Source organism: Battus philenor, unplaced genomic scaffold (assembly GCF_028537555.1).
Source record: "Battus philenor isolate CCGP_79_NKW_IND1 unplaced genomic scaffold, ilBatPhil1.0.hap1 SCAF_12, whole genome shotgun sequence".
Lineage (NCBI taxonomy): Eukaryota > Metazoa > Arthropoda > Insecta > Lepidoptera > Papilionidae > Battus > Battus philenor.
In genome coordinates this window covers 12,459,135-12,486,377 of record NW_027181674.1, presented here as the reverse complement: position 1 = coordinate 12,486,377, position 27,243 = coordinate 12,459,135, and the positions used below count along the sequence as shown (strand labels likewise).

At 32.6% G+C, this 27,243-nt stretch overlaps 2 protein-coding genes across 2 annotated transcripts in view; one reads left to right on the top strand and one right to left on the bottom strand.

The window, feature by feature from the left end:
• The window catches only part of Ent1 (Equilibrative nucleoside transporter 1), a 466,176-nt gene that overhangs the window by 180,838 nt on the left and 258,095 nt on the right, over positions 1-27,243 (bottom strand). The gene's annotated exons all lie outside the window — the stretch shown is intronic.
• Pgant2 (polypeptide N-acetylgalactosaminyltransferase 2) overlaps positions 21,336-27,243 on the top strand; it is a 115,307-nt gene continuing 109,399 nt past the window's right edge. The window contains exon 1 of the mRNA XM_068776237.1: positions 21,336-21,569. Within this exon, the coding sequence (XP_068632338.1) occupies positions 21,465-21,569 (105 nt within the window). The 5' untranslated portion in view covers positions 21,336-21,464. The remainder of the gene's footprint in view (positions 21,570-27,243) is intronic.

The window sequence follows — 27,243 nt, the reverse complement described above, 5'->3', positions numbered from 1 at the left end:
TAGGTGCAATGTGGAGCTGTAACATATAGTGGGATCTGAAATACGTGTAAAAGCTTTAAGAGTAGGAACTTCAGTAAATATATATACGATTTTGTACCGACAAAAGGATAAAATTAATGCAAAAGTAAATAATTACGGAGTTCTTTCTATCGCTACTAATTTTCCACTCTGCGTCTATTGCGTCTTCTTGATATATTTTAACAATAATTTGTTGCTCCAACTTATACAATGAAATGTAAGCCGAAGTTCGTTTTTACTAAGATTGGAACAATGGAATTTCAATCTGTTTTAAAAAGTAAGAATGAATTCGGCATTTAGATTTTCTAGTAATATAGAATTTTATTTTTTTCGTCTGTATTTACACTGCTGTGTACCTGAGAGGTCGATTTACGGAAGTCTCTTGACCTAAACCTTTAGGTAACTTAAGTTTTATTTAAAGTGATATTAAATCTTTGAAAATAATGACTAAGTACCATGTGCGAAGTATTGTAAACGTAACCAAAAATAAAAACCGTCGGAGTTTGGTGTGGGCTCTTTTCATATCAGGATGTGCTGGATACCATCGCAAGTTTAAGTTTAAGGTTGCCTGATGCAGTAGTTCAATCTAACACCAGTTTCTATCTACTCTTATAGCATTCTCGTCTTTTTTTTAAACGTTTACTTATCTTTCAACCATTGGGAATAATAACAGATTAAAAGAAATCTAATTTAAATAGTGATTGTCAAAGGATATACTTTGATTTATTTTCTAGTGTATACCTTATCTACGCATAGCTTGCAGTTCAGTCGTGTTGTTTTCGTTTTATAATGGGGTGAGTGCATATGACGGACGCGAAGGGCGAGGGTGAATTATAGAGCACTTTAATATCAGAGAGATTAGTGCATCTTGGGTATTTTTTAAATAACTATTTATAGTGTTACTACATAGCTCTCTATTAAAATTACTAGGCCATCAATTGGATACTTTCCAGTATATTAACTAATCATAAAACAATTTTTCAAAAGATGGGCAGCAGCATTTTCTGCGTATATTCTGTGATCGCCAACCCTCCTGCCAAGGGTAGCGATTATGGTATATCCCTCCATAGATCATAGATCTTTGGGGAAGGCCTTTGCCTTATTGGGCGTCTATGGGCTAAAACGAATATTTATTACGATATATACATAGAATTTCTTCGAATAAATATTTCAATTATTTTAATAAGTCAAAATTTTAGTACTATCATCATAATTTTTTTATTATCTGTATTAAAAAATGAAGTAAAAAAATCTTTATCAACATTTTTACAATTCTCTTTCAATATAATATATGTGTTATTTATATATATGTATACTTTCGATACAAAATTCTAACTAATGTTTTAGGAAAAATTAAAAAAAAGAATATTTGTGTTCATGTGTTAAAATACAACAATGACATCGTAGGCCTAGAAAACGTGAGAATGTAGGCTAGCCACTAATATTTTGGAAGTGTATTGAAAACATTTTTGTGTTTATGGAATTTTTGTTACACGTAAACTGACTGATATGACGACAAATCCGTTAGTTTTTATTAGATATGTTTTTTAATACATCGGTAAATATTTAAAAAAAAAAACTTGTAAAAATCATATTGAACTAACTATCTCGACAGAAAACATAAAATAATATAAACATATTTCAGAGTTTGAGCAGGCGGTACAGGAGTGAGACTTGCGTTCGTACGTCGCACGATTCGATTACCGGGATACAATGCTATATATAATTAACACTGCATTAACCCTTAATTAGGCGCATTAAGAAAATCACTCAATTAGGCGCATGGGGTCTTAAATGACCCCAAAAAAACATTGGGAAAAGAGTATCAAAAAGGAATAAAATTTGATGGATTTCTATAGTAATTAATAAAGTTCTTTAATATACTTAACTTTAAGAAACAAATACTTACTATGTCATTAAAAATATTTAAAAAAAAACTAAAACAGTAAACCTCTGTTTAAACTAATTTTTTTGGCATAGCCGAGATCAACTTAAGAAATAAAGTTTATTCAGCCTCATCAGCGGAATCTTCTGTTCTGCATCCGACGCAGTAAATCCTTGAGTGTTGCTGACAAATAAATTTACGACATTTGAAACATTTTGTTGGCACTTTTTTGTCGTCCTTTCTAGGACATGATGAACAGCGTCCGCGCTTAGCTGTCGATTGATAAACCGCCTTGTTCACATTATAAACTTCATGGAGCCGTTTTTTTGTTGTCGCTGGTATAGCACATAGTTGTATGCGACATTTTTGGTGATCTTCCACAAGTGCCGCAGCTATTTTCTACAAGAAAATCCGTCTTGAATATGTCAAAGTCTTCTCAATATTCGTTTTGTGTATGACAAATGCCAGATATGTTTATACTCCAGGTAAATGTAAAATAATATTTTGTGCTCGGGTCATTACTGCGTTCGATGATGGTACTTTACACCATTTCACTTTCGGGCCATTTCTCTGAGTATGTCGAGATAAAAAATAATTATCTTCCGTCTTCCGATGTCTTGGATATGTTCAGACTCCTTAATTTCGCTTTCTGAATTATGAGCACTATCAATGACAGCATCGTTTAAAGTTTCGTCTTGTGTATCGGAAGCAGCAACATCTTGCTCTTCATCAAGCACTTCATCCAGCCATTGCAATACTTGTTTGTCGTTAGGCATTTCGATTCAAAAAAAAAGAAAAAGCATAGAAAAAACTCAAAAATACGTAAAGAAATCATACCGTATCAAAATACACACATACAAAGATAAATAGTAAACAATATACTAATATAAACAAAAAAAAATCACAAAAGTAAAAACTTACCTTCGCCAAAAAATGGAACATAACTAGGCGCATGGGGTCAGCTCTCTAAAGGACAGCGATGCATGCATATGCGTTAATGTTCTGGATGTGACTAATTCGCGTACTCCGGGGGGAGTGAGGAAGCTAGAAAGAGCGTTAGTACGCTCTGAAGACTGTAAGCCATAATTTTTTGAATTTCAAGTGGCCCTGACCCCATGCGCCTAATTAAGGGTTAATTATATAGGATTGCCACTTCTCACAAACAAGTTTCCAGAGGATGGATAGCAGTGTCCTCTGCGTACCATAATACCATACTGTTTTTGCCAAACTGCCTGCCAAGCGTGGCCATAATGGTATATCCCCTCATAGATATCTTTAGGAGATGCCTATAGCTTACAGTAGGCGTCAATGGGCTGAATCGATGATGACGACGATTTCAGAGTGAACACTTTATTTATTTTTTAAAAATTTTTGACCTAATACTGACCAATGCAACTTTAAAATGACAATATAAATTCGCAGCGCGTGAACTGTCAAACGTACAAACTTCAAGGCGAACTGTCAAAATAATCGCGATGTTCATAGCGAACTATCAATTGCGTATACTTTCAATAGCGAAATATTACAAGTTTTTGGACCTTTTTTCATAAGTAATATAGCAATAATTAAGCAATAATTTCTCTCTTGTATACGGAAATTTATTTGAATACATGAATGAAATCGGTGAAGTCAGTCCTAAGATATGACGTCATCATAATATACCAAGGGAAACGGGGATTCATTTTTATAAATAAAAGATATGGTTATTCGATAAGGTTATGTTCCATTACGTTTTATCTTTCAGTGAAAGGCCAACTTAAATAGGGATAAGACAAATTCCTTAAGATTTAAGATCAAGGGCAAGACATCTGTCCGAATTGCCCATTAAATGCGGCTTTTAGACTAAAGCGTACCCGAGTGTAGAGTTCTGAGGAGATTGAAAGCTATTAATCCCAACTAAAGTACTGTTAGCGAGGATCCGATACAAACTGTGTTTCTTAATTCTATTGTCCATGGAATAACATGGCAATATACTTAAATATAATTAGAGTGTTGTTATTGGAACAAATGATATAAAACTGAAAGCGAACAAGTGTTTATTTCCAAAAAAATCTTGCGAGCGAGCTTAAAAATAAATTAACCATGATCACCCAAGTATCTGTAAGTTATGGCCATAGATGAGAATTTATTTGCTTAATATAATAATATATCTGACGTACTATAACTCATTTAGCTGTCACAGTCCAAACTAAACAAGAAATTGATTCCTGTTTCTCTTGATCACGTCATACGAGTAACTTAAGAATAAATATTTTATTCATGTTTTTATAAGTCCTATAATAATTGTAAAATATAAAAAGAATTTTAATAATATCTAGTGACTATTGAAATTGCGCATTTGACAGTTTGTTGTGAAATTCGTGCGATTGACAATTCAGGGTGTCGTGTGACGACTGCATCGATCACAAAATTATTTAATTTGCTTAACATTTAATCGATAAATAAACTAATCACTGTGAAACATGTTACATTTATTAATATTTTGTATTAGAATTAGTCTGGAAACTCGTGTGATTACTTGCAATACAAAGTCTGTCGGGATAACGAGCATAAAAAATAAACATATTTTTAAATTCGTGTGATACATTTGATTTAGTTCTAATTTTACTAATTTTTTTACTCGAACAGGCAAGTTCAGCGTAACATGTCCACCAACAAGGTAGATAGTCGACCATTTTAAAGTTTACGGAAGATGCTGGATGCAAGCGGCTTCCAATTAGACACATTTTAAATCTTTAGGGAGGTCTAAGTCCAATAGTAGATGTCCTGGGCATGAAATAATGGTGTTAGTGTTGATTCCAAGCGACGTTATGAAGTTCCCGCTAATCAACATTTCAAGTCGTTTATGTTTATAAAGGCTTAGTTTAAAAAATATGCATAAATAAATAATACGAGTGGTAACTGTTATGACTGCCTTTAAGAAGTGGTACACACACTTGTTTATAATTCATAACTCTTAGTATAAGATAATGATTGTAACCACCACTGGCGACTCTACTGCAATAAATATAATTAATTGTGGTATTACCAGAACAAGTTTTACGTTCGTTTATCCCGCTTTTGGGAGGCGTATTCTTTATTTGAATATCATGACATAGCTACTTTTTTAGTGTAAAGAATCTGACATTTCTTGGCCAAACTCAGGATTTATGCATCTATGGGAGGTTTGTACCTTTGATTATTATTAGTTTTGAAATTTTCTCATGTCGTAATCATGATATATAATACATACTTCAATAATATTTTATTTATTAAATTATTCATAGGAAAACGCTACCAAAAATTCTTGGAATATTCAGTGTTACGTAGCTGTTATCATATATAATAAGAATTTTTATGTTTTTTTTTTTACTATGATATTACTATTTCTTCGCAGTATTAGTTATTATGAGTAATGTCGTGGTAAAAAAGTATAAAAAATTCTTTAAAATATTTTTAAATTTAGAGAAAATATTTATCTAAAAAATACGACAATCGCCTACACTCGTCTTTCTGTCTGCAACCCCTTACAACGGTGGATAGTGGATGGATTTAACAGGGCGTATAAGTTGAAGAAGAAACCCTTGAAAAAAAAACTCCGCGGTCTTATTTTGAACAAGGCAATTAAAAAAAGGAAGCATTCGCGTTTCATCTAGATTTTAAATCTAAGGAATTTTGTGTTTGTAATCTAGATTTGTGTTCGGACTAAATATTATCGATAATATTCCTTTCTGAATGCACACACGGTTAAGGTATTTTATTATTTACGGACCTTTACAATAAATTACAGATTAAAAATAACAACAGAAAATATCCAGTGGTCGAAAAGATATAGAATAGCACTCAGGAAGATTGTAGTTCTGTTGACAGACAGTATACAGTCTAGACTACCACCACAAGCACTAGTATCTGTAGTGATGTTTCGTGAAAAAGGTATTGTCTGTGCCGAATTGAGTTCGTAGTCTGCCATCTGAATTTTAGACAGACGACACTGTAGACGAAATATTCATTAGTTTGCAAATTATCTGTTGAATTCAAAAACTCACAGATTTCATTATAAAAAATATCAAATTAAAGAGACTGATTTAAAAAAAGGTTATATAACATTTAATTAAGGACAATATTCACAATTTTTTTCTGTTAATTATCTGTATTAACTGTAATGAATGTACGTGTATCATATCTGTATCATTATTATGGTTAATTTAGTTTATATTATTTGTAGCTTGTTTTATTATTATAAAGTTAAAGGATAGCATAATTATGATAAATACTATGTACGCTCACAAAAGACTAACATATTTAAATTTATATTTGTTATACGAAAGTTATGAGAATGTACAACATAGTGTTTGCTGTAGTCGTGTCTGATTAGACAGATAAATAAATTTAATTTTAACACTTTTTTATGATATAATGTGTTCACCCGTATTGCAATGTTAATTACGAGAAAATTCAGATGATTTTATCTTGAGATGCGCAATTTTCTTAATTGGCACAGCTAATGGTTCTGTCTGTGGATTGTAAATTAATTGCCATCTTTAATTCTTAGCGAGAAAAATATAGTTCGTGTATACGTCTTATGAATAGGCAGAAAAAAAAAATCGTTTTCAGTTTACAAATCCAAAATTTTCATACATTTTGGTCGACGTATGTCTAAACAAAATATATCATAATACAAAGTTCAATTAAAACAAAAGAGAAAAAAAATATGTATAAGTACAGAGCGTAAGCTTTTGGATAAATTTTAATTATTTTTTGCCTATTTTCGGACTTAAATATTTATAATACTAAAATATTACTTTTTTTCCACAAAACAATAGCCACAAATAAGGAAAAACACTACATAATACAAAAAAGGAAAAACATTTATACCAAACTGCCATAATATCTCAAAATAATTATAAATGATAATAAAAAATGTCTGGTTGCTTTTGTAGCTCGTAGTTGATCCCTCCACTTAATGTTATGTGATATAAACAGAAAAACCACATCGCTAATATTCACTTACAATTAACCTATTTAAAATTAACAATTTAACGTGACCTATCTTCATCAAACCATCCATCCAACAGCTTCAATAAAATTATAAAATGATAACTAAAACTATTTTGATACCAATTCGAATTGTATAGGGTAATTTAAAAAGGATTTTAATTTAGCCACTGAATTATTTAAATATATTTAAATTCGACACTGTTATACCAAGATAATTTTTACATAAGACTGTTATAATTATTGTATAGATTTCGTTGTAATAATAAGCATCGAACATTTAACTTCTTTTTATAAAAATACTATATGTTAAAAGTTTAAATTATTTTCATAAAAAGAATAATTTGTCACGGTCATACCAATATCAATGTGAACTTTTAGGAGATTTTGACGTTTTCATCATTACTAATTCACTGGATACATTTTCGTATATAATAAATGTATATATTTATAAACATAAATATATAATATGTGCATTACATTGTTTTTTTTTCAATTACGTTAGATATTTTTTTAATTGTATAATGTTTTATTTTTATATTTTTTTAGATCAGCGGCATATTAAATTATCTGTATTAAAACGACTTACCTTTTATGATATTTACATGAAAATAAATAAAAATCACAAATCACATAACACTTAATGTGTACATTTTTCTAAAATAAAATTAAAAAGTCGTTTTTCGAATTCGTATTATTAATCTATAGACGTGACATCGGCAAAGTTCGAAAGCGCGGGAAAGTTCACAGAGTATACAAGGACGCGCACTCCCGTCGGGCCACGCGCGGACTCTGACGGATAGACTGGAGGGAAAACGCTTGCTCCAAACATCAAAAGGGTTTTTAATCTTTGCTTGTCTTTGTATATGTCAAACTAATATTTATTATGCACAGATCTCGACATTTTTATCTTAATTTTCCTTCTAACTATTGTTGTTTAAATTTATACTAATATTATGTGCATATTTATAAACAATAATAATATTATTATTATCAGAACGCTTTTTTTTTTAAAAAAAAGAACGTTTTTATTTAAAGTCCCAATGTAATTTTTTTTTTCAAATTAGAAGAAATGTTTTTGAAAATGAATGTTCTATATTTAAATAGGTATTGGAACAACTGGTATTGGAACAACGCTGCAATAAAAAAAAAACAACTTTACAGGAATAAGGTTTTAATGAAGTTTTTAATGATTAATAAGATAATCAAGAAGATATTTTTTCCGGAGTGCTATTAATGATCACAAGCATTTAAAATAAAATAAATAAATTAATAGATTTTCGCATGCATAAAAAAAATATTAAAATAGGTTAAGTCATATCTTCGTCATATTATATGTTTGATAAATAAATAAAATGTCGTATTCAAGAACAGTCTATGAACCGGTGTAAATATGGCTATTACAGTAATAATGCATTCATAATATTCTCAGAAATTATAAATCTTAAAAACAATACTCGTGAATACTGTAAATTTGTACCGCTTTGTTTTTTGCAAAATAGCACAAAAAATTTAATTCTGCGCATTTTAGTTAATAAAATACTAAAGATTAACCGAGAATAAGGAGGGCACACCTAAACTACCCTTTCTTATTTGATATGTTTTTAAGTTAAATTTGTGAACAAAATTGACAAAGCATATTCATATTATAAACATAGTCGAACATTGCCGTGTTTTTCCAGGCACTTATCGATTTCAATTTTTTTTAAGTTATGAATTTTTATATTAAAAGTCAAACGAACAGACGGACCAAGAGCTACTAGCTTAACGTGGTGATGTTTATTTATTTTTATTCAAAAATTCTGTTTCAAGCACGAAATGTTGATATCATGTTAATACTATCTATTTCCACTTTGCCAATAAAACAAAGTTACATTCATCTGATTATAAATTACTGAATTTAAACGTATTATTATAAAATATTTAATTTAAAATTATTTATTTATATAGTCATGCCCAAATTATGTATTTATTAATTTATAACGACTCTTTATATAGCAGTGGAGACCAAGTTCTATGCTAGCCATTTTACGGAATTTGAAATATTTTGCAGGCCGCAATTGAATACGCAGATAAACCATGCAAAAGAATGTTTTATTACAAAAAGCATATTTATTGAAATTATTTAAACAAAAGCACAAAATATGTGTATTAAAGTTAGACATAATCGCACACATATATGACAGCACTCCTAATAATACTTGAAATGCCGGTTAGTTAATTATGATCGGTGTTTGGATTTTGCTATTTTTATGGCGGAATAATAATGATAATTTTTCACACCAGTAATGTATTTCCTTTTAAAAGTTGCTGATATCTATATATATAAAAGAAAGTCGTGTTAGTTACACCACTTATAACTCAAGAACGGCAGAACAGATTCGGCTGAAAATTGGTAGGGAGGTAGCTTAGTGCCAGGAGATGGACATAGGATACTTTTTATCCCGTCCGACAGCGTTCCCGTGTGACTTGACATGAAACGTCAGTCACTATAAAACGTGGTATAACAAAAAAGAATCAGACTTGGAATAACAAAACGCAAATGACAGCTATGTAATTGACGTAAAATGACAGCTATGTGTTGACGTATGGATGACAATTTGATATTTGTAAGAAATCAATATTAAAACTATTTCTATTAAATAAATAATTAACAAGTGGATTGAAGTGCAGTGAAGTTTAATTAATAATGCCGCGACCAAGACGATCGAATCTTTCCCGACAAAGCCGTAATGCAAGAAAAATACAAAATACTGCAAATGAAAGGACTGAAGAAGAACAAGAAATTGCACGTGAACAGCGCCGCGATAGTATGGCTTGACTTCGTGCTTCTCAATCACGAGAGCAAAGTGAAGCAGCCCGTGAAACAGCTCGGTTGGCAATGCAGAATCGTCGAGCGAACAACAGAAGGCAACAAATAGATAATGTGCGACGCAGAACAAGATATTTAGCTGATTTGAATCGAGCAGCGTTTCGATACGATTGCAGCAATGATTACAGCTTGCATCCTAGCGTTTGCATTGGGCAAATGGTCGTTGTTTGCGAGTATTGTGGTGCATTAAAGTTTTCCGGAGAAACGCCTGGATTATGCTGCCTTAATGGTAAAGTGAAATTGCCAGTGTTGACTCCGCCACATGAGCCATTGTATTCATTGCTTTGTGGCGAAATACAAGAATCACGCCACTTTCTTGCAAATACTCGAAAATACAATAGTTGTTTCCAAATGACGTCATTTGGGACATTTAAGGTATTTATTTTTGTACTTACATAGAATGTAGTTAAAGAATAACTTACTTTATCTATTGGTATCTATTATATTTGCTAATACTGAACTCTACTCTCCCACAGAAAAAGTGTTTATAACCCAGTTAATACTGTCTGGTTTTTATTTTGTAGATACAAGGACAGATCCACCATCGAATTGGATCATTACTACCTTTCGAAGATACACAGAATAAATTTTTACAAATATATTTCATGGGCAACATGGAAGAACAACTTGATCGACGCCTAGGGATCAATGCAGGAATGAAGCGAGCAATTATTCAAGACTTGCAGTGTCTGCTTCATAAACATCATGCGTTGGTCAGGTTGTTTAAGAGTGCTTTAGAGCAAATGCCAAATGATGACTATAAAGTTGTCATCAAAGCAGATAAACGACCATCTGGAACACACGAACGCACATTTAATGCTCCAACAGTAGACGAAGTTGCCATCCTGATTGTTGGTGAACAATTGGAAAAACGCGATATTGTGCTTACACGTCGCGATACTGGGCAACTGCAACAAATATCTGAAACTCATCGATCATATGACGCATTGCAATACCCACTGATGATTTGGCAAGGAGAAGATGGATATTATTTTAATATTAAAATGATAAATCCATTGAATGGTAAAGTATCAGTATCTTAATAATGGTTAATGTCTGTATTATTTGTCTTTGAAATGGTTAATTATCAAATTTTGAATTTCAGGTGAAGAAACTACAAAGAAAGTTAGCTCAATGAATTATTATGCATATCGTTTGATGATTCGTCAAAATGCTGACAACTATTTGCTGCGGTTTCGTCGATTGTTTCAGCAGTATTGCGTTGATATGTATGTAAAAATAGAAACGGAACGTTTAACATTTATTAGGTTGAACCAAGCCAAACTGCGTTCTGAGGAGTACATCCATTTACGTGATGCAGTTAGTACTGAAGGAAATGCAGCTAATATTGGTCAATTAACTATTCTGCCGGCGACGTACATTGGTAACCCACGTCATATGCATGAATATGCACAAGATGACATATGTTCGTCATTCCGGCCGGCCAGATCTCTTTATTACTTTTACCTGTAATCCAAAATGGATAGAAATTACTCAATTGCTGCTTCCCGGACAAACATCAAATGATAGACACGACATCACAGCACGTATATTCAGGTGAAAAATTCGGTCCCTGATGAACTTTATTGTTAAACAACGCGTCTTTGGAGATACTCGATGCTGGATGTATTCAATCGAATGGCAAAAGCGAGGCCTGCCGCACGCACACATTCTTATTTGGTTAGTGGAAAGAATTCAGCCTGACCAAATAGATGATATCATATGTGCCGAGATTCCTGATCATGAAGTCGATCCAGACCTACATGATGTTGTTACTACTAATATGATTCATGGACCGTGTAGTGCCATCAATCCCCAATCACCTTGCATGGTCGATGGAAAGTGCTCTAAACGATATTATAACGAAATTAACGGCGCAGACTGTCACTGACAACGATGGGTATCGGCGTCGATCACCAGATGACAACGGTCGAACTGTCACAACGAAAGTGAAAAGAATGGATTTCGTTGTCGACAACAGTTGGATTGTTCCATATTCGCCACTTATTTCTAAAACGTTCAAGACACATTGCAACGTTGAATACTGCAATTCAGTTAAGTCCATAAAATATATTTGCAAATATGTCACGAAAGGCAGTGATATGGCGGTTTTTGGATTGCAATCCTCAAATACCAACGATGAAATTTCACGCTATCAAGTTGGTCGTTATGTGAACTGTAACGAAGCGATTTGGCGTATATTCGCATTTCCAATTCACGAACGTCATCCTTCTGTTATACATTTGGCGGTGCATCTGGAGAATGGTCAACGAGTATATTTCACGGCTTCGAATGCTACGCAACGTGCTGGAACACCTCCAGTAACTACATTGACCAGTTTTTTTGCAATCTGCCAAAGCGATCAGTTTGCACGAACTTTGCTTTACTCGGAGATGCCACGTTATTATACTTGGAATGCTTCATCCAAGAATTTTCAAAGACGGAAGCAAGGTGATGCGGTTCCTGGGTATCCAGATGTGCGTTCTACTGATGCTCTTGGTCGTATGTATACAGTTCATCCAAAGAATGATGAATGTTTCTATTTGCGGTTGTTGCTGGTAAATGTGCGTGGGCCAACTTCATTTGAGACACTACGAACTGTTAATGGTGTAATATTCCCAACATATCGTGCTGCATGTGAAGAATTGAACTTATTAGAAAACGATACCCATTGGGATACGACAATCGCTGAAGCCATTATCTCTGCATCTCCAAGTCAGATACGCACATTATTCGCTATCATAATTTCGACATGTTTTCCATCAAACCCATGTAACCTGTGGCACAAATACAAGGATAGTATGTCAGAAGATATTTTACATCAAAGTCGTGTCAGTTCCAGAAATCACGATATTGAGATGAATGAGGAGATACATAATCGTGCTTTACTCTTGATCGAAGATATGTGTTACCTCATGTGCGGTAATTTATTAATCAGGTTAGGAATGCCAGCGCCAAATCGTGAAATGAATGACGCAGTTAATCGAGAATTGGAACGGGAACGTGAATATGATCACCAGGAATTAGATTTAGTAGTTCAAAGGAATGTACCCCTGTTAAATTAACAACAAAAGGAAGTTTATGATACTTTAATGAAGGCAATCGCTGATGAGAATGGTGGTTTATATTTCCTAGATGCCCCTGGTGGAACTGGCAAGACATTCCTTATGTCATTAGTTTTAGCAACTGTTCGGGCGAGATCCAACATAGCGGTTGCAGTTGCTTCTTCTGGAATAGCAGCCACATTGTTAGAAGGATGCCGTACGGCTCATTCAGCATTCAAATTACCGTTAAATCTTCAAACTATTGAAGAACCAACGTGTAATATTGCAAAACACTCAGCAATGGCCAAAGTTTTAGCGGCATCGAAAATCATCATCTGGGACGAATGCACAATGGCGCATAAACGTGCATTAGAAGCACTTAACCGAACATTAAAAGATTTACGCAATGACTCGAGATGTTTTGGAGGAGCAATGATTTTACTGTCTGGCGATTTCCGCCAAATACTGCCAGTAATTCCAAGATCTACGGCTGCCGATGAAATAAACGCTTGCCTCAAATCGTCAAATCTGTGGCGCTATGTGAAGAAACTGCAGCTGACAACAAACATGAGAGTTACATTGCTTAATGATACATCTGCTGAAGATTTCTCGGAGCAATTGCTGACTATCGGTAATGGTCAAGTACCTGTCGATGAATCGAGCGGATTAATATCATTTCCAAATAATTTCTGTAATTTTGTCTCATCAAAAGACGAACTTATCAACAATGTATTTCCAAATATTATTTCTAACTACAAAAATAATGAATGGTTGAGTGAGCGAGCAATTTTAGCGGCTAAGAATAAAGATGTAGATGACCTGAACTACATAATTCAAGATAAGATCATTGGAACAATGCATTCATTCAAATCTATTGACTGCGTCACAAATGAAGATGAAGCCACCAACTATCCAATTGAATTTTTAAACTCTTTGGACGTGCCTGGCTTACCACCGCACAATTTACGCCTAAAGGTTGGCTCCGTAGTAATCATGCTTCGAAACATAAACCAACCAAAAGTGTGCAACGGTACGCGTTTGGTGGTTAGTAAATTGATGAACAATGTAATTTACGCTACGATAATGATAGGAAAATTCAAAGGTGAGGAAGTTCTCATTCCGAGGATCCCGATGATCCCAACCGATATGCCGTTTGAATTTAAAAGACTTCAATTTCCGATACGTCTTGCATTCGCCATGACCACCAACAAATCACAGGGCCAATCCTTAAAAGTTTGTGGTTTAAATCTAGAACATTCATGTTTTTCACATGGTCAATTATACGTGGCATGTTCACGGGTCGGAAGACCACCTGCATTGTTTGTTTTTGCGCCTGATAATGAAACAAAAAATGTCGTGTATCACAAGGTACTTAAGTGAAGAGCAACCTATGTACTAAAATACAGAAATAATAATGAATGATTAATGTAGTTATTTAATTTTTTTTTGTATTTTACCAAAAAAAAAACAAAATCTGCTTATTTATTGCCATTAAGGCGGAACAAAGTTCGCCGGGTCAGCTAGTAGGTTATATAAATTGAAATAATTCAACAATCAAGCGGAGCCAAAATAAATCGTTCAAGGAACCGCATGTGGCTCGCGAGCCGAAGTTTGGCTACCCCTGTTATATACGTTATTAGAAAAATGCTTGAAGAGTCGAATTTAATAGAAACTGAAACACTAGAAACTCCCCTATAGAGGCACCTCTCATGTTAAAGTTACATTTCATCAGTCAGATCCGAAAAGAGCCCGCAACAAACTCTACCTTCGTAGCTCCATCATTAAATTTTTAATTTATATTTGACAAAGGTTTCATAAAATCGACTAATCTTAATATTTAAATAATTATAATTTAATATTTAATTTAATTTATTTTATATTATATTATTTATTGTACGCGCAAGAAAACATATAAAGTCTTAACACTCGAGGCAATTTCTTCCAATTTTAAGTAATTATTAACTTCATATCGGAAAATTACAGTCCAAGGCATCGTCGAACCGTTTCGAAATTTGTGCTCCAGATCACTCCAGGGGGAGCTTTCGCCAAAGTAACCAAAGAACTCCCAATCTGGAAAAAAATAATCCATATGACCTATCCAAAACTTCTGAGGAAGCAATTGAACTTGGTTACTATAAAAAGTCTTAAGCAAAATGCCTGATTATTCTACTACCGCAACCCTAGTGAAGTTGTAGTAGCTAGTAAAATGCACTAATCGGTAATCAAAAATTGAAGTTGAAAAAACAAATAGTAACACAAGGGTTAAAGACACCCGCAACACTAGTTTTGAAACTGTTGTCAATTGTAAATATTTATTAAAAATATTCAAATATATTATTTTAAAGCGATAAATCTAAATTTAAGCCTGTTCATCAAAACCATTCCAGTTTTTAAAAAAATTATATAAACGAGATTATAATTTAAAACTACGCCATCTTACGGTGAATATAAGAACTAACTAAGCAACAGCATAAGAGTTGAAAACTTGTTCATGTAAATTATTATCGTATACATAGATGTCGCTAACAACATCTAAAATTGTACAATAAAAGTTTGTAAATAGTATCGCTATTTTAAATAACACGTACAGCGAACAATGTACACGACACAATTGATATATGATGGTTAAAATGACACGACATTCACGGTTTATAAGTTTATGAATAAAAACATTATTAGAGTAATATGGAAGGTGATTCTTTTTTATTATAAATGTGGTGCGAACACCGATAATATTATCAAGCTATAAACACACTCGCCTCTTGGGGTTCAACACATATCAAAAAGAATTTCACTAGTTCAGGCCACTACTTTTTTTTGTCTACTGACGCAGAATACTGTTTGCTTATCACAAAAAACTTACTTGCTTTATTCGCTTATATAGAAGTTTGTGCACCGGTACAACCCTGTTTATGTTTTCTTATAACTTTCGAATAAAATCAAATAAACCGTTTACACCATATTAATTTTTATTCACCTCGCTGGATGATGCTTTTAAACCGTTCAACTACTAACATAGCTCTTAATTAAGTTCAGATATCTGATTAAATAAGGTATAATTAATTTAAGCCATAAAAATGTGTCACAAACGATGTGTGGAATTTAAAACACGTTTAGCATCCGCGTTTCCTGGCTAGTCTATATAAAATTCATCTAGCCTTAGTTTACGAAGCTTGGAACATTGTCTACAGCCTTATATTCAGTGATAAACCATTGAACAATGAACAATATGTTTACGAAAAAACCGTACTTTTTATATTTAACTCTATAGTACATCAAGGTAGAAGTTAAATTAAGTATAAAAAATTACTCTTGAATTTCAGGACGGTGCTTCTCTGCAGATCAGCATTCAGATCCGGTAGTAGCTAACTTCCTCTTTTTTTTTCAGCCGATGGACATCCTCTGCAATGCACAGGCCTCTCCCAATCAGCCAACAGGCCAATCCCAATGATATATCCCCCATAGATATCACAGGAGGGTGTGCGATGATAGTGTGGTATTATGGTACACAGATGACGCTGCTGTCCATACTCTGGAAGCTTATTTGTTTCAATTAATGAACAAAGTGTGAATTATGTGAGATCGTATTCCGAAAATTGAACTAGCTAACTACGGTCGCAGTCTCAGTTCACCGCTGGGTTTTCTCTTCTCAAGTAGTAAAGAGTATGTAGTATACCATACATTAATCTACTGCAAATGTAACAATTAACACCTTTAACACTTTTCGAAATGATGGTAATGATAGTCTGGATAGGGCAACCAATCGATCGATCGATCGAGGTTCAGTCCTCACGGGTGTCATGAACGCGTAGTGAGTGACAGCCCTTACTCCATTCCGCTAATATTTCATGCCATGTATCGACCCCGAGGCTTCCGACCGAGCCCTCGAGCTAAGTTACGTAAACGAGGTTTATGCTAAATGCCTTCCGCAGTCTGTCCTCTCAAGCCCGCAGAGAATCTGTAAATGCTAAGAAAGAAACAGTGTAGAACAGATAAAAAATAACACTTATATTCGATCAAGTAATTTGTTTATTTATTTACACTTTATTGTACACCATAAATAATAAGTAAAAAAAAGAAACAATTTATATAGAGGTGGAAAAGGCGGTCTTATCGCTCGAGGCGATCTCTACCAGAAAACCTTTGGATGGAGATGAAGAGACATGAAGGAGAGAGCAGTTTAGAGTACACATACATACAACAATACTTACATATACATGTATACATATATACGTATCTATATATATATTTACGTGTAAAAGATATTATTTATATATAAACAAATAACAATTGGTAGACAATATCCTATTTTAGAGACCAAGGAAGTGCTTGAAATAGTGGATATATGCAACATCATATTTTTGAAATATCGCGGTTCACTATTAAGAATAAATACATGTTTTTACAGGACATTCTAAGACAAATCTTTAAAAATGATTTTTTTTCAATCTATATTTGGCAGTGCTTACGTAACCTATTAGAGAAAACTAAGTTTTTCACACCCACCAGTAGTGCTTTGCAAATGTCTAGCTGTATATCTGACGTATTTACTGATGCTAAAATTTTTGGTACATGCATTAATAAAAGTGCACGCTTGTTATCAAGCAGCGATAAATAAGTAAGATAAGTTTGTTATATACCGTATATTCCGAATTTCAAAGTATTTTTTACAATTTTTCTAGTTATTAATTGAATGTTGACTGTATACTATTTTTAATTTTGTATAATATCTATTAATTTCGGTATTACTACTTCTGCACGGTTTTCAGGGTATATATTTAGAGTATTTTACAAGATTCTCTTAAAGTTATGGATAATATCTCCGTATTCACCATATGTCACGTTATTTTTACATGAATTTTTAAGAAACCATTTATCGTATGAAAAAAAAATGGTGAATTGTCAAAAAATTAGCATCGAACTTAGATATTTCAATGCAAAAATCTGTGAAAGGTCCTTTCAAAGAACTCTACCAGTAGAATTGAAATAATTATTGTTTGACACCTGTCTATACTTAAACATGTACTATAAACTTTGCAACGTCAAAGTTTAGCACCGTCTGTAAAATAATCATTAAATACGAACTCCCGGCTCTTCGTAAGCGACCTCGGTCAAGAATGTTCGAGCTACGTAAGGGTATGTTCCTTAAGAATCTTTGAAAACTAAACCGTGTTCTTATAACCACAGAGTATAATTTAAAATAACTTAAATGTAGCTAATTAACGTGCCTGCATTTGTAAGGCTTATAGTTAGCAGTCTGTTAATAAGTTATTATAATCTGTATTATAGATACTTGAATACTCTTTGACACGACCTTAGTTATTGCCAGATGTACACGAGGTGAAAATTTCTAAGATGAACCTTAAGATAACATAGTCACACTAGTAAAATAAAGTCTAATAATTTATTTTAAATTATAAAGACAGACAAGGCATGCATATATGATATCTATTACACCTTCTTGTGACATTTTATTGGCCTGTACTTTCATTATTTGCTTTTTCGCAGAATCGGTGTGTAACTGCCTGTATCAATTGAATGCGCAGAAAAAGGCATCAGATCTCCCCCTGCATTGAAAATGTCTTAACGTTAAGAACATCGGCTAACTTACCTCGTTGCTTAGTGTCCAACATAACATTGTCGTCGTTGGGGAATATATCAGCTAACGAACAAGTGACGTGCTTACTCGTCTACTCAAATGTTATAGGATACAGTACCTGTTATCCTGGGAAGTGGTTAATAGGTTCCGAAGTCAAGTGACATATTGGCTTTTACAAAAAAATCTATGCCTAGCAAAATACATCACCTGTGGTATCTAGTAACATGGCGAATTAGAATGACAGGGTTATGCTCGACGACAATATTCACAGCCGCCGTCAATACCTTGAGATTCTGAATGGAGCCATTTGCTCACTTAATGGACATACACATTTCACTAATTTCTTTCAATAAATGACATAAAGAAATTGACCGTTTAGCAGCTGTATCAATAAGATCTCCTCCTAAAATACCTAATATTTAATGACCTAAAATAGGTCACTATTTTACGCAGGAATTTTCTTGAGGTGAAAGACAATCTGAAGAAGCTAAAGATTCCGTTTATTTTAGAGGTCAATGGAGGGTCGAATGCTCAGCGTCAATATATACGTCGAAAGATGTGACACTAACATTATAAGTTCTTACCTTATACTCAGTCAGAAATAAAATGTTTGTGTCTCTTATGTACCATCAAGTCATATATGTACTCCTAGTATTAAGTAGAACAGTATCAAATGTGTACACAAAGACTAACAGTATCAAAATCACAATATTTTTTTAACACAAAACAATGTGTGTTTGTTGACTTTAAACATGTCTTGTTTAATTTACAATTTGACGTCGAACAAAATTATAAATAAAAAACTGTTGGCAAAACGTTCGAAAATTGAATTTAAACAAATTCAGTATTATTAATTTTTTTAAATATCATATCTATGACTTTTATCGCTAATCAATTGTTTAGATATCGCGCGGCAATTCTTAAAATAGTCGCGCTAAAAATAGCTCGGGGACTACGACCTTGAACTGCGTAGGATAGTAATACGATTCGATAGTTTTAGTTTCGGTTTCGATTTTTGATTGCAGATTATGATTACTTTTAGACAATTTGTAACGAAAATCGACGTAAAAATTTGAAAAATCAGTATTTATCTTATCAATAGATCATCGACGCGGGGTCAATGCACTCTCATTATAAAAAATTTTAAATAACATTTAGAACAATTGACTAGTTTTACTCCCTTCTCACCGCATCCGTAGAAATAAATTATGTTGGTATTGTCCATACGCAAACTTTTATAATACGATAATATAATACGAAAGAATACGAACCGAACGGCTTTACGAAATTATTCTTCGTATGGTTGGAATTTGAGTTGGTTGAGACTTGCAGAAAACATAAAATACGCGTTTTTTCGTCCTTGAGGGTTAGCGAATTAGAAGTTTGAATTTCTTTCAGTGTATTATCGATACTTTGAGCTTTAATTAGCTCGCTGAATACTGTGAAGCTATTGCAATCGATCCTTTTATAAATAATGCTGTCGAATAAATTGTAAGTCTGCAATTCAACGCGCTCCGAGAGGTCCCCGCTGAGTAGATAAGCTAGGAGAGATCGAATTTTTGCGACGAACAGGTCTTTAGATACGGTAACTTGTTGCATGGCAAATAGTTCTCGTTATTTGGCTCTCCGAAAGCATTTTGTAAGGGAGAGATGCTTTGGTAGAAGTCCCTTGAGATTTACCACAGTGCAAAGTGGAATATCACGGTAAACTGTATATTGTCCAAAATAATTTTAAAAACAAAATAATCATCAATAAACACAGAACTAACGTTAATTATGGTCGGGTGCCGGAGCACGAAGCTCACGCGCTATGTTGTTGTTTTTCTTCTGCGCGACTCTCTTACGCATGCGCGGAGAGCATAAGCTAGCAGCGTTATAACCTAGAGCGCCGACAGGTGGCGCTTAACACGGAGCGACGCGACGGGAGAGCCGGTTTGTTACTTAGTGTATTACATATTCTTATTTAAATATGTCTTTAAAAATAATTATACACGTAATCATAATAAGTCATTATAGTATTTTTATTAATAGCATAAGTTCGTGTAACCAATTACTTTTATTTTTGAACGCCTGTCTACTAATTATCTCTGCACTGCCTTGAGTGTACTGATAGAGAATGTAATAAAGGCATTAAGTCCACTATTATAACTTTGATTAAAAAAGTGAATAAACATATAAATAATTAGACCTATAAATAAATAAATTTAAAAATAAATTGTTGTTTTCTAATTTTGTTTACTTAATAATATGGGTTTTTTCTTAATGCAAGCTACGATATTCTTATTATGTTTTAAGGAGTAAGACTGTTTTATCTATGTACGTATACGTATTTTAGTCCTTGTTTGTGTAAAATTACTGGGTTTCCCTTTTTAACTTTTATGTATATATAATAAAAGTATTTATAAATTAACAATAATAATATTTATTAGTAAAAATATTGGTATATCATTTAAAATTACATAAAAATATTGAGAATTATTTGACATACTTAAAATAAGATAAAATCATAAGATCAAAATATGATACAGGTAAATGTGAATTTTTTTTTCAAATGAAATTCTATTTTCAGTCATAAATTCCCCCAGCTTTTAAACAGTAAACGAGAACTACATAAATAAAGCACTGTAATTAATTTCATTAAATTTTACCAAGCGCTCCGTGTAAGCTCGCACGCTTCTAAGGGAAAGTAGTGATGCGACTGCAATTGTACTCAATAAGTATGTGATTCTAACTAGAATATCTAGTGTTGTAATTTTCATTGTAATTAAAATTGTTAAAAATGTACCGAGGTTAAATTGTTGATAATTGTAAATGTAAATGTAATGGATAATGATGTAATTTAAAATTAGAATAGCGCGTTAAACTGTCGCATTCGCAGCCCTAGCTCGATCGGCTGTTGATAGTGTACGCGCATGCGCGGCTGTGGCTGCTGGTACGAACCACGCTCGGTCTCAGTCCACACGCCGCTGTCCGGAGCGCGGGCGCGCTCCGCTCGCGATTTAAATAAAAAACCGTGCTTGACACATTAAATAAGATTTCGCGGTATTTTATCAGTGAAACATCATTTGTTTTATGTTTTTAAAAATGAGGCGCAACGTGAAGATTCTGTTTCTCGTCGCTGTGGCGTGGATTTTCGCGCTTTTTTACTTCATGCAGAACGAACCGGCGGAAACTAAGGTGGGTTAATGGTTACTGGTATTGTTGTTTATCAGATATCAGCTGTTGGGTTATAGACCTGCAATCTCAGGCTGTGCAGTGCGCATGACCTGTGGCACCCACGCGTTATGATAACTGCATGAGCTATGCGTCCGATAATGGCTCATTTTTTTTGTTAATCATTAATATACATACTTTTGTCTTGTCTCAACGGGCTGATTTCTACAATCAAGCGATATTGCGTATACACTGTTTTAGTGTAATTGAATAGTGAAGAGAACTATTTTATAACTATACGGTATTTGAAAACTAAGAATATTTACGAAGATAGTTTTGTTTAAAAATATAACTGTTATGTAAAACCTCGTTTGTTATCTCTTATTTATTTTTAGATAATCTAAGAGAAATCATGTGTTCCGCCAGATAATATTACGATCTTAAAACTAGAAATTTGTAATATTCTAATATATCTTTAATTTATGCAAGAATTAGAATACTCATTTTACTTAATATCGTTAGTTCTGTATTTAAATAAAATGACATTTTATAGCATGTTTTCATTGTCTTACCATACTGCTCTTTGCGTTTTTGGAGAGTTTAATTATAATTATTCGTTAACTAGATCACTGAATAAAACATACGAAATAATTATTTTAAAAATAGTAAATAATTCTTTCTATTTAATAATTCCGTTATATAGCATACAGTAAATATGTATGACAATGACGATATCTGCTAAATTCAAAAATAAGTATGAAGAACACGTTTTAAAAATATAACGGTATGTTTCGTCATTTTGTTTTTGTAATTTTTCGTCTAAAAAAATAGGTTTATGTGAAATTTTCGTAACACGTATAATTACAGTCGTTGCGTCTAGCTCAAAGCGTTGTTTCAATTAAATATTACATAACGATATGCTCCCAGTGAGAGTGCACGATTTTTTTTATTACATTCACCTTGACCCGGTAGAATGGCTCGAAAATTTGAAATGGTTCCGTGAACGGATGATATTTCTCAAGCTCCGCCTATGTAAGATTCGTGAGACAGTTTTTCTTAATCTTTGCAAATGGCCTACGGAGAACGTGAAATGGATTGTAAATAGCGTCTTTCATTTTTATTTAAAAAAAAAAACTGCTAATTATTTTAAAAACATGCTATATATAGCTTTTATGTTATATTTATGGTATATATTACGCTATTTAATACCGTAATTAAAACTATTATAATAAAGCTGTGTAATTTTATTTACCTATTACTGGATAAATAATTACCCACAACATTAATGTTTTTTCCGATTTTGTTGCTTTCTTATCCATTTTTACAGAATATTTTGAATAGTGCATATATTCTTTATTTAAGTTACACATTATTGATAGATAGGAAAAAATAAAAATAGCGGGAAACAGTTTTGTCTTATATAATATATATTTTTTTAAATGTCTTCTGTTTAATGGCATCATAAGTAGACATTTTTTTCAATAAAATAGCAATATTATTAATTGTTTATATAGCGCAACATATTTTTAAACTGTAATAATCTTGAATAGTTGTTTAAAATAATAAATATCAGGATTTTTGTGTTAAATACTGCAGAGGTACAAACATATACATGTTTTACGTCGCTTTTAAAGTATTTCAGTCATTTGCAAGTAGATTGAAGTAGTTGAATGTAAGGCTTCAATAGGCTTACGGCTTTGAAAGCCCGACGCGGTTCGGTGGCGACGGTGCTGTAAAAGATAAAAACTTTAACTTATTATATTTATTAAGTTACAAAAATTAATCTTTTTCAACACGCACATTTTAAAAGGGATTTGAAATAATTTTGGACCTCTGATAAATTTAGTCAAATTTGACGGATATTTCATGCTACGTTCTTTTAAGAGACGAACTGCTTTAAAATCTTACCATACGATAATCAACCTGTCTTGAAACGAGGCCGGGTCGTATATCATAGCAGACGCCAACCCTCGATCATACTAGATAGAAGCGTTGCTGGAGGTACTTCCCTCACTTCTTCTTACAGCGCTAACACTTCCCAAAGTGGTAGTAGTGGTATATGGGCAATAGCAATCGTCCAAGTCGAGGTTATACTTTTGTGTCGGAATAAAAAGTTGGTATTATTGACGAGTAACAACCCAAGTCAAAGTCCTTTGATGAGACCCTTCAGGCACACCATGGAGCGTCCACCGAAGCAGTATAAGGGCTCGACAGTCTCCCATTCTGGTGAAATAGCAGTATATTGCGACCCGAGCAGAGTGGTCGCAGAATAGTCGCCCTCTGCGCCTTGCCACCTCAAACCGGGAGAATTAGCAATTGCCATTTGTCCAAAAAAAAAAAAAATTTAGGTTACAAATTAATATTTTTAATGTAGATTGTACTAGCTAAACACACTAATTGTTAATCATTCTTGTCTATATAATTCAAGTCCCATTTCTCTTAGGACTGCTCTAATCCAAGTTCTTCAGTACGGGCATAATTCCTGTCATGTCGAACTTATAGTAAAGATCTCTCGTTCTCATATTCATTATAGTCTTCATTCAGATCATCGACCGTTCCGCATCATATCTCATTTTGTTCTCTTCGTAATAATGAATCGTCATAATGCTTTGGAGACATTCACTACCTGTCAACCTAGTTTTGCAGGGATAACTAGTAATCAGGTATAGTGTTAGAGAAAAATCACATTTTACACAAAAGTAGTCTTACTAAGTTCTTCGATTTCTATTGAACTTTCAATCAAGGTCCAAAGCCGATGTTTTACGAAGCGTATTTATTTTTTTTTTTAAATTTTTACGACATTAATAATCTTTTTTTTAATGATTATATTCTATGAAAACATGATTTCAGAATAACCCTGTTTAAATAATCGTATGTGTTTTTACCTTGTTAAAGTTGATAACCTTGATCGAGGTGAATATTTTAACATGTTTGTCTGTTTCTCTCTGACAATTGAAAAAAGATATCGAAAGGAATTATTGTGAAGGATCTCAAACAAAAATAATAAGCTATTCTCTCTTTGATACATCGACACTAGTTCAAGCTGTTAATAGCCTGGTTTGGTAGGTTGTGTAAAAGATCGTATCAGAGAAAGCAACTACTAACTCTTTTCACCATCATTATTTTGAACCGCGAACCTTCACTGCTAGATAAAGGTCTCCCCTGTAGACTGCCAAAAGGACTAGTGCCTTATGACGACCATAACAAGATTATCTTCCTACGCTCCGCTTGCCGGTCTGTGATCTTCCATCAGGCACCTGTTCTGTGCTCCAAGTGGCCTGGTCGCTGTAACATCTACTTACCAATTCTTTAGCTTTTGTTGATTACTTACGTCTGATCATGTTAAATAAATTCTTGATTCACATTCAAAACGTGAATTAAAAAGATTTGTAGATCTCTATTGGTAAATAATGGTAATTTACGTCCAACATGTGCATAAAATTTCTAACGAAGAAAAAAACAACTTTTTTTAGGAAAACTTGGATTATTACGGAAAAAATTATAAAATATTTTATCACGGATCCGTAATAATAAACGAGTTGATTCGGATAGATCCAATACCTCCTATCCTACTAAAAATGTGTGGGTGTGTGTAAAGAAGGTTTTAAAGGGTTTGCTAAAAAAAGACTATTTCGAGGACTAGAAAAAGCGTACTTTGATGGGAATGAAATTGATATGGAATATACTTTCCACTACTTTTTAAAAATAAGAAATTATATGTTATAAACAAATTCACAATACTTTTTGATCACAGTATTATATTATATTTTTATATATGCCACATCCCTAGGATAATAATTGTTTTTTTTACTTTTAAATATTATATATATATTAAAGATGATCTGGGTTCTATTATCTAATTCTGAAATGAAATTTACTTCAATGACGGTTTATGTCAGCAATGTACCTGACCACTAACATCACGGAAACAATTAAAAAAAAAAATTAAAAATGTCACTGGGTAATGTTTGTCAAGTGTTATTTTCGAATTTTGTTTCGTGTTAAAAATATTTTTAATCATTTTTAAAATTCGTTTTTAATAATATATTATCTATGATGATACACATTGCTTTCTACGATAATTTTCAATGACGTTATTGGAGAAATTAAAAATAAAACCAAAATTATAAATAGCAGTGCTTATTATACCTGCTATTACGCGATGCTTTTAATAGCAGATATTAACGCTACTAGCTGCAACTGTTAATAAAAATAATTCTCACTGGATACATCACGCTAGACAGCTGTAATAAAAACAGATCGTCAAAAACGTCGAGTGCTATTTTTAATATAGTTTTTATTATCATATAACAAATATGATTTAAAGCAAAAAGTATAAATTACGTAACGTTTTAATTACTTGTTTAATTTTGGAATTTTTATTTAAAACCACTTTCTTATACTTAATTTTTTAATCTAAGTATTGATTGTGTTAGTTAAAATAAAGAAGTATTGTAATTACTCAATTTCTTGTTTTTTTTTTAACAGTTGTATTGTTCAAGGTAATAGAGCAATTAGCATTAATTAGAAATTACGAAAAATTCTAGTTAATGATTTTATAGTTATTATTGTATGTAATGTAAATTTATTTGATTAGTTATTAGTGAAGTGATAGCAATTGTTATTTTCTTTTCTTGTTTTAAACACACACACACTAATATATGTGTATGTGTATATATGTTTATGTATATATATATATATATATATATATATATATATATAATTTGCAGGTGAAATAAGCCTGATAACAGGTTAAACTTAAACAAACTCGATTATAAATAAGTTTAATTAACTTTATTGTACAGAGAGACACTCTCCAGCATCATAATTACGACAAATTATTGGATTCTGTTCATCAAAACAAATTATAAAAAACAAAAAGTTTTCTTGATTTTGGATAGAAATCAGCAGTGCTCGCCTGTCAAGCGTGGCGATTATAATATATCCCTCTATAGATGACACTGAGGGAAACCTATTCCTTGTAGTGTAGCTGAAGCGACGACGATGATGATATGTAAATGAGATAATCTGTCCGAATACATCCTAAGACTGTTAGATGTATCAGATGTTAATTTTAAAGAAAAACTTCATTTGTGTGGAGAATAAAAAATAATTAAATAATAGATGGTTAGGCGATGAACAGTAAGAAACTTGTTCGATTTAGAAATAAAAGTTAAAATTGAGATTTGTAGTAATTTATTTAATATTAATAGTCTCAATTTAGAAAATCGTCACTTTTATTTCATTATAGAAAATAAATGAGGCATCAACAAATGATCTAAACTACTGAACTAAAAATTATCTTCACAGTAATCTTTTTCATATTGTACAAAAGAGCAAAGAAAGGAATTGTACAAATCAACTACTAGGAGTGCATAATTCTTAGGAGTCAGAGTGAACTCTCCAAGTTTTAGGTCCGCAATATATATGTATGGATTCAAAATCAAGGTGGAATATACTTAAATTTATGTTATCAATTCCAGAATAATTATATTATCACAAAAGCGACTACATAGTTACATCATCTTTTTAAATGAAACTGGTTTGAAAAGAGACACAAAACGCAATTCCATGGCCGTTGAGATTGTATCGAAATTCACGGACTAAACAGGAAAATTCATTTAAACTACATGGTAATACGACGCGATGTTATTAAATACAATGTATACATATTGTTCTGTAGCTCATGTTGTTTTTA